Here is a 10166-nt window from a genome sequence, read left to right as displayed (position 1 = left end):
TACTGGCAAAATGCCAACCAATCAGATGGCAAGCCCTGCTTGCTGTGCTTTTTTCTTGACAAATTTAAAATGCAGTGCTATCCCTGTGCTTCCTGGCATTTCTTACAACTCTCACTGAATAATGAAAGTGTACATATTGACACACACACACAAAATGGAAAGAATATTGCAACCAAGGGGCCCAATAGTTTCTGCTTTCTGTCTCTCAACTCTTTCCACTCCACCCACGGAGGGACTTTACAAGATCAAACAGAGCATAACAAGTCCATGACTGTGTGTGTGTGTCTCTGTGTGTTTATTTTATCTTTGTTTATTGCACACGGCCCACCACCTCCACCGCTTTGAAAATCTCTAGATGACTAAAGTGAACTCCTCATAGAAGTAAACTTATTTGTTCCTACGGCATAGTCAAATTAGCCTGTCAAAAGTTTCCGAGCCTAAGCATCATATTGTACCAAAGGGAGTAAATTCCATCTCTCTCTCTTTGCCTCATTTGATTGTGGTTCTCTCTCTCTCTCTCTCTTTCTCTCTGCCTCTCGCTCGCTCTCTCTCGCTCTCTTTCGCAGATCGGTAAAAGTCGTAATTTTCCGATGATTCGTAATCCGGAATTGAAACCAAATATGGACCCCCTCTTACCGGATTCAACCTTTTATGGGTTAAGATGCTCAAACGGAATTCCTCCTTTGAGATCAGAGTGCGATTTGATAGATGAAAAACGAGAATACATTGAGAACAATTAAAAGAAGGACAGTATACTTAGAGGTATGTGCGACAATTGTGGTGTAGTCCATGCTGTTTGTGTCAAGTCTTGTAGAAGTTTGTTGCTGTTTAGCAGCGATTGGAAAAAGTGCACCTTATCTCTCCCCGAGCAGCGGGCTCTCCATTGACAAGAGATTCTTTAAAATCGTCATAGGGCCACCCGACTAATCAGCATCGGTTGTGCCCCTATCTGCGCCCAGCAACCCTCCCACTCCATATTTGGGAAATGACGTAGACGTAGCAGCATTCAAAAGGTTTCCCATATATACGTACTACTGTCAAGGCCCCCGTTCCCGTTACTTTAAACAATTTTAACATTATCACCAGAGCGCATGAAGCTCACCAGAAACACGGTTCCTCTCACAACTGGTGACCGACGTCACATGCAGCGGTGAACCCTATTTAGCAGGGAAATAATCTCGTATAACGTCTGAAGAGAGGGACATAAAGAAAAGGAGAGAGTCAAGAAGACGCAACAGTTAATTGTTTTTTCTTCACAATGACGGCTAAAACTCTGGAGAAAGTATCGTTAAATCTAGGGGGGTTCGAGAGCGTGTATTCAACGGATGACATCGCCGCCAGTTTACCCACCTCTGTGGCTATCTTCCCCAACGCCGATTTAGGAGGGCATTTCGACCAGATAAATGTGTCAACAGGTAAGATGATGCACGGTTTATGTTGAAGAAACTGACTTATTCGTAACTCGTCAAAGTCCATATCGCAAAGTTCAGCAGAAAATAATAAAAGGGCTAAATGTTTCGATTTGAACTGTGATAGAACAACTGAAAGTTGAAATGCTTTAAAGCCTTGGGGCTATATAATATGAAGACCTGAGACGGTGCGTAAAGGAAAAAGATAGCTACGCAGTCTTTGTCATTTACAGCACACTCTCCTGTTTAATGTGAACAGGTTAAATTTAGCTGATTTGTTTCCCTCTACAGATGGCTTGGTGGGAGCAGATATGAGTGTAGAGAAGCGCTCTCTGGAAATCTCATCCTTCTCCAGCGGCTTCTCTCAGCCCCCATCCCACCGCAACCAGACTTTCACCTACATGGGAAAGTTCTCTATCGATTCACAGTACCCAGGTAACTGGAACCCCGAGGGAGTCATCAACATCGTCTCGGGCATCTTCAACGTAGCCCAACCGCCTCCTCCTCATTCCTCTTCGGCGTCGTCCTCCCCGTCTACTTCTATATCTCCGAAACACTTCTCCGGCGGAAATTTGAGTTGCACCATGGCGGCTCAGAGCGGGGCAGACCTAGACCACCACAATCATCTATACTCACCCCCGCCTCCATACTCATCCTCCGGCTGTGGGGAGGTGTACCAGGACCCCTCGGCCTTCTTGTCCACCTCAACCTGCCCCATCGCTTCTTACCCGCCACCATCCTATTCCACATCTAAACAGCCTGGGAGCTCAGACGCGCCAGGTCTTTTCCCCATCATACCCGACTACTCGGGCTTCTTCCAGCCGGGCTGCCAGCGAGACATACACACTGCAGATCGGAAACCGTTTGGCCCCTGTTCACTCGATACATTCCGCGTTCCTCCACCCCTGACCCCGCTGAACACTATTAGGAATTTTACATTAGGGGGTCCGGGTGGTTGCTCAGAGGGCGGACCACCGAGGCTCCCCTCTACCTACAGTCCACAGAACTTGCCCCTGAGACCGATCTTGCGGCCCAGAAAGTACCCGAACAGACCCAGCAAGACGCCCATCCACGAGCGACCATACCCATGTCCAGCAGAAGGCTGCGACCGGCGATTCTCGCGCTCAGACGAACTGACCAGACACATACGCATCCACACTGGACACAAACCGTTCCAATGTCGGATCTGCATGCGGAACTTCAGCCGCAGCGACCACCTCACCACGCACATCCGAACGCACACGGGGGAGAAGCCGTTCGCCTGCGACTTCTGCGGCCGCAAGTTCGCTCGGAGCGACGAGAGGAAGAGACACACGAAGATCCACCTGAGGCAGAAGGAGAGAAAGTCATCCACTGTCTCCTGCTCATCTTCCAGCACCTCCGGGCTGGAAAGGTCATCAGGCGCCATCAGTGCAACCAACGGGATCTGTTCATAGGTTTCCTTGGAAAACCTTGATGTCAGCATGGCAGCGTCAGGCACACTAATCCCTAAAGAGGACTATCAAATAATGATTCTGAAACGGTTGTGAATTAAAGATAGCAGCTACACCAGAATGCGAGTAAACAAGAACTATTTTGCAGTGGTACATAATTACGCACATTCATCTATTCATGGCTGACACGAATGCACTTTGCCTGGACAGTCTACTGAACATACAATGAAGTACAGCCATTATTTCATAAGATTTTACCAGGGTGTTTGTAAAATAAATGGACGCGCGCGTGAATGAAATAACTGACATGACATTTCGAAGAAAACAAGTTATTTTATTGACTATTTAATTGAGGGATCAAATTTAACGTTAGGGTCATGAGTGTATTTAGTGCCTTGCTTTGTGTCGTTTTGTACACCGACTGATCAAGGACGCTTCTAATGCAATGTAGCCTAGATTTGTTCTTAAATATAAAGTTGGGGAGACATCTTATTTTTATACACATTTCTTCTCGTATAACTACAAGTGTCCAGCGTCCGGTGTCGTGTGTAAAACTATGTTTAGTGTAAATACGTTGAACTCATACCACCTTGACATTTTTATTGTAACAGGCTATGTGTTTTAAGACTTAATAAATGGATGAGAATGATAGACACAGCCAATGTCGTCAGTTTGGTAATTACTCAGAACTCAGTTACAACATGGCAACGTGTCTGACAGCGGAACATGCATTTTTTATCTGCTACAGTTAATTAAAAAACAAAACAAAACTTGATCTTGGGAATTGTATTGCATAAAACCCACATCGCGTTAGCAGTGGCATCTCTGACTCAGTTATCTTTTTTTATGATGTACAGTCTATCTTGAAGTAGCTCGTGCGAATAGTTCGTTTTAATCTTGCCACCTACAATAGAATAACTCTTGGTTCCTACAAAGAAACCAACTCTTCTATCAAAGAGTCAAAATAAAGTTTACATTTCAAACCAATTCAAATGCAACATCGTTCGTTATTAAACATGTGCGGTATGGATTAGATAAACCATATACAAAACTATCAGACACTGATTTGATTTCAGAAAAACAACATCAATTGTCTATCGTTTACTGCTATCCTTTTGTAGGCTTATTATATTTAAACTATTTCTCATTTTGAAAATCGAAATATTGCTATAAAATATTTGTCTTACAGAATATATTTTTAAAAAGCCTTCAGATGTTTGTTAACCTAAAATTATAATGGTGCTAAAAATATGTTTTTACTGTAAAATTTCAAGTCTCTTCTTGGAAATTACTACACAAAACACAGACATTGGTAGTTATAGAACAGTGGCTGCTATTTACACCAGGCTTACAACTGATTTATTATTATTATTACTATTTTAAATATATATATATTTTTTTTTTCCATCATTTGCTGTGACTCGCACCTAAACTCTGAACAACAAAATGGCACTTAGTGCTATTTTAAACTTAACTTTTCAGTACCATTACAAAGACTTTTATGTATGCAAAACAAAAAATTCAAACATTTGACAGATTACCACATTTTTACTGTACCTGAATGCAGAAAATACAATATATTTTTTTGTACACTTTTAATGTCCTCACTCCCATAACACTGAATGAGTCCGTGTCAAGGTACAAGTCTGTTGTTGGTAGTGAATAGTATGTAATCCTCTTTTCCCAGACTAGTTATGGTGCTGATACCAAACTAACACTCCTCAATAATACTCTGTACACAGGAATTACTTAAAAAATGTAGTGGGCCAAACTGTATTTTAAACTACTGGTAGTAGTGGGGATGACAATTACAGAGTGATTCATTTCTAGCTTGAAGTCAAGCACAACATAACTGATGGATGAAAACAGAAGTTGCTGGCACTGTGCCTGAAAGCTTAACCATAAGAAATTACAATCCATTCAGATCCTGATTGCTTAATTCTTTTTCTAACCAACTGATTCACAGTTGTATATATGTATAATTTGTAATGCTTAATCAGAACAAGTGGCTGATTTAATTATTATTTTTAAGATAAATATTCAAAGATACATTTGGAAGCTTCAACAAAAATCCTAGGTTGACTCATGTTTGACTTTCAGTGTCAAACATTTAAATTTACTTTCCGTAAATTTAAGGTCATTTTCACGTCTTGTTTTCTTCTACTTCCCAAGCTGTAGTATATTAAGTTGTGTTGGGTCTGGATTAACACTGGCACAAGAGTTTACTGCAAGGCTTTTAACTGGTCTAACAAAGTATGATAACTTGTTTACCTGCTTCCCATGGCTCCCATGACTTTTCATACCTGATTAAAAAATATTATTGTTACATATATAAAGGCATTGAGCTTATCTGTTCTTGATTCCATATGCACCTTTGTTTCAAGTGATATAATTTGAGCAACTAAGTGACAATGGCAAAAGTCTACCAGACAAATCATAGAATTGAATAATAATTGTTTATCTATCTAAATATTTTATACAATAAAATTTCTAACTTTAAAATGTAAAATATGGTACTCTAGCAGGACACATATTTAAGTTGTACTACATAACAACATTAATCAAAAGTATGGAGAATTCTGTATTGCAAGATCTTGAAAGTGTGTGTTGAGACAAAACAGGTTTTCAAAGGTGTGTGGCTTGTGCAAAAAATAATCTAGCATTTAGTTTGGTGACTGTTCTCCCAAAATCCACAAAAAGCTGTGTTCATGTTTACTTGATAGGCATAGACACAGAACTTGCCACTAGTTTACAAGAAGGGTTGCTTATAATAAACCGCATCACTAGAAATCATGAGCATAAATAAATGAACATATTTTGTCCCGCATCACACGGTAAATGTATGTTTCCAAAGCTAGCGTTTCAGATGGGGGTAGTAACAGAGCTGAAATCAGGACAAACAATTTCTACACAAAAGGGTTACCCCACACTTGGATTGTGTTTACATGGAGTTGATAATCCAGTTTATGATCCAGTGTGTGGAGATCTGCAAACGCTGGAAACTGAGGGTTATTCCATTTAATATAAGCCATAGTCATCATCACAGTCATTGACATATACAGTTAAGTCTGTATGTTTGGACAGTGACACATTAGCTGTTAATACATATTCATACTGTCATATCATGGATACAAGTCCAGACTACGTTTTAAGGGTATTCACATCCAAATTTGGAGACAAAGTGGAGGAATTACTGCTATTTGCCATTCCCTTATTTTAAGGGGCTCTTTCCAGCCCAGAGGTGCTGGAAGTGATTGGATATTTAACTTCAAAGCTGTTTCATAAACTGATGTGTGATGTGTGAAACTGATTTCTTCATTAGTTAATCAGATGTGAAATTGTTTCCAAGTGTTGTATATGCATTTAGTAACTGTTTGCTGCTCTGAACCCAGAACATGAGCTCAAAGGAGCTTACACAGTAAGTGAAACTGCCATCCTTGAGCTGCAAAAATAAAATAAAAAATTTCAAGGGATAAGGGGAACATCTAGAGAGGCAACATATCAATATTGTGGTAAATTATGAGGACAGAAAATGACACACTGGTGAGCTCTGCAATACAAAGGGAATGGAAGACAACAACAGTGGATTATATCAAGATTATTTAACTAAAAACACCTTCACAACATCCAGCCAAATGAAGAACACTGTCATAGGGAAGACGTCACAAGAGCAAATATAGATAATTCATCACAAGGTGCAAAACCATTCATAAACCTCAAGAACAGAAATGTCAGATTAGACTTTCACAAAAAACAAACATCAAAAAAGCCAGACCAATTCTGGTCCTGTTTCCAGGACCTGTCTGTTCAGAAGTCTTGGGACAAAAGCCACATATGACGTGACGCTATGTTGGAATGAATCATAACCCTCCTAGGCCCTGAGAGGTCAAGAAAATATAAAGTGTTGTTATTTTATAACAACAACTACAGGAACCTGTTGATGTCAGGCTTTTCTTTCCAGGTCTTCACAAGCATAACACTGAAGTTACCACTGACACAAACAGCAGATCCATCAAGAGTGGACAACAAACAATATTGTATGTTATTATTGTTTCTCTACAAGTTACCTAATTTTTATCACGTTGTTAGCTGTTGAGACATTTTGTAACTATGTCTACATTCAATTCACTTAATAATAGTAATTGTTTTTTGTAGGATTTTTTGTGTCTCATCTGTGGTGGTTAGAGCAGGGATTCCCAAAGTGAGCTGCCTCTAGGAGGTGCACAAGGAAAAAATATAATGGCGGAGAAGAAGTTATCTTATTCTATGCACTGTATATGCGCACCAAGCTGGGACACCTGCACTGCACTTGAAAATCCTCAGATGGATCCTATTTTTTTTTTTTTTTTGAGCCTATGCTCTTTGTTATTTACATTGCATCGCCAAATGTATCCAGTCCCCACCTGGATTTAACAAACCAAAGAGGTACGAGACTCCTATTGGATTTTTTACTGCATTAGTGATTATCTTTCAGCTGACAACAGGTTATTTAACCCCAACTGATGCGATGAGTAGCTTCTCATTTCTCAAACAACCATGTCGAAAGACACATCCCGTGGTCATGGAAAAGATGTTCGTCTGTTTGAGAAGGGTCAAATCATTGGCATGCATCAAGCAGAGAAAACATCTAAGGAGAAAAGTGGGTTAATAACTGTCCAACACATTATTTAATAACGGAAAGATAGTGGAGAACCATCGTCTTCGAGGTAGAAATGTGGTAGGAACAAATCCTGATTGATTGTGATCTGTGATCACTTAAACGTTTGGTGAAATCAAAGAAATCAAAAAATATTCAAGTACAGATACCTGAAAAAGCTACTTAAGTACAGTAACGAAGTATTTGTACTTTGTTACTTCCCACTTCTGGTTACAAGGTAAGACTTCTGGTCAAGAAATGTAACCCTAACCCTAACTTATGAATTATAATAGCAGCCTGCCAGACTGTTAACCTTACCACAACACAAAACCTTACCACAACACAAAAACAAGCTCGCAACAGTAGCCTATTGTAATAAATGTTATTTATATACTGGGTTGCTGAAGTGTTGTGCATTCCTCTCCATTGTTTTTTGTCTATAGTTAAAATGAAGAGAAAAAAGGGCATTACGTCCTAGTTCTGCACCAAAAAGACAAATAACAACTAGACGAAATTTGGTGGGCTTGTATGCGTTTACTGTGGTGGTTTGTGAGATATGTAGTCGTTGTAGCGTCCCTACAGCCCGTACTTTCACGAAACTTGGCATGATTGTATGCAAGCATGTTATAATGTTGGTTGGTAAGTTTCATAAGGATTGGGTGAATACTTCAAAGGTAATAGGCCTTAAAGTCATATGAAGGTTTCCGGGTCACCTGTAGTGCCCCCTGTAGATGCACATACACAATATGTTACAGATTGTGTATGCCAAATTTCATGAAGTTAGCTATTGCAGTTTTTGGAGATATTAAAATGGTGCTTTTGTAGCGCCCCCTATAGACCAAGGGTCACACAATTTGGGGTGCTTGTACAGAATCATTTTGTTATCAATGATATGAAGTTTGATTAAGTCTGGGTATATACTTCACAAAATATTAGCTTCGGAGTTATACTGTGCCACGCCATAAGAATTAACTAGCCAATAACTTTCTAATCAATAACCCTGATAAAGTTCTTTTGAGAACTTTTCATTATCTTTGTCCATAAATGATACATGGCAAGTTTGGTGAGAATTGGATGAATGGGCTAGGAGGAGTTGATTTTGCATTGAGGTGCAATGTTTTTCAAAATGGCGGGAAAAATGGCATGTCTAAATGGGCGTGGCATAGGCCATTACAACCAGGGCTATGTAAGAAATCAGTGGGAGAAAGAATTTTGTTTCTAGGGCGCATGGTTCTTGAGATATGAGCCAAAACGTAAATTGGCTTATTATAGCGCCATCTAGCTGTAGACATCCTGCAACTTCGTTGCATGGACCCCTAATGAGGAAGACATTAAGACAGAGCCAGATGATGGTGTTGAGAGAGCTGAAGAGAAGCAAGTTGCGAGCGCCAGAGAGAGAGAGCCAGAGGACTTGGGAGACACTGGTTTTCAGAGACAGGGCAAATATTGCATGTACAGATGTGGACAAAATTGTTGGTACCTTCCGTTAAAGAAAGAACAACCTAAAATGGTCACTAAAATAACTAGAAACTGACAACTAGAAACATTTTGCCTGGGCAAAAATTATGATACGGAGTGTCTCCCAAGTCCTCTGGCTCTCTCTCTGGCACTCACAACTTGCTTCTCCTCAGCTCTCTCAACACCATCGTCTCACCTTGGAGTTCACCTCTAATCTCTTTGGATGTTGTTCTGAGCTCTTTGGTTACTATATTGTCCGTCTCTTCAATTTGTCATCAATTTTCCTCTTGCAACCATGAGGGGTTGTACACAGTCCTGTAGACCTTAAACTTCAGAATAGTATGTGCCAATGTAATCACAGGAACAACAAGCTGCTTGCAGATGGTCATATAGCCTTTACCTTTAACATGCTTGTCTATAATTTTATTTCTAATTTCCTGAGACAACTCTCTCCTTGGCTTTCCGTGGTCCATGTTCAGTGTGGTACACATATGATACCACACAGCAGTGACTAAATTTCACCCTTTAAATAGGCAGATTGACTGATCACAAGTTTGAAGACACTTGGGATGTTAATTATAGGACACACCTTAGTTTAACATGTCCCTATGGTCAATGTATTTTCAATCTTTTCTAGGGGTCCTTTTTTGAGTTTCAAGTTATTTCAGTGACCATGGAATTTTGTTTTTTTTCTTTCTTTACCACAGGGGTAACAACAATTATGTCCACATGTGCATACGTATTCATATGTGTGCATACAAATGTTGGAGTAGTTGCACATTTACCTACAGTATATGACATTAAACATAAAGGCACAAACTGTATTCTAGCAAATGCACTGTGTATGCTGTACACAGAGCAGAGACATTCATTTTTGCTGTTTCTATTCTGCATATTTTATTTGTGTTTATTCTTATTCTTCTTTATGGTTATTTCTTTCTTGACCATCAATAATGTTGCATCTTAGCTGATGATGACCATCTAGATGGATGACAAAATAACTAGTTCTAATGAAAATTTGAGATGTATGGAGTGGAGGAAACTGGGTCAATTTGGCAATCAAATCACAACTGACATGAACAGAGAGCAATTTTGAAATTTTCAACAGTAATAACATATTTAGTATGTAATTGGCATATATGTAGGCAGAAGCAAAGGAAAGAATATGCTTAGTTGGATAAATTAGGGAGCTAAAATGTAAATCGCCAGTACAGGTATAAAGATAATACC

At 39.7% G+C, this 10166-nt stretch overlaps 1 protein-coding gene across 1 annotated transcript; it reads left to right on the top strand.

Moving 5' to 3' along the window:
* Nucleotides 1-1204: 1204 nt before the first annotated feature.
* Nucleotides 1205-3623, top strand: egr2b (early growth response 2b). The gene is made up of 2 exons (XM_084568339.1): nt 1205-1415; nt 1701-3623. Exons 1-2 carry the CDS (start codon nt 1259-1261, stop codon nt 2843-2845), a joined length of 1302 nt encoding a protein of 433 aa, XP_084424465.1. The 5' UTR covers nt 1205-1258; the 3' UTR covers nt 2846-3623.
* The last annotated feature ends 6543 nt before the right edge of the window (nt 3624-10166 follow it).

The sequence above is a fragment of the Chelon labrosus genome, assembly GCF_963514085.1.
Source record: "Chelon labrosus genome assembly, chromosome: 19".
NCBI classification, from domain to species: Eukaryota; Metazoa; Chordata; class Actinopteri; order Mugiliformes; family Mugilidae; genus Chelon; species Chelon labrosus.
This window is presented reverse-complemented; position numbering and strand designations above follow the sequence as displayed.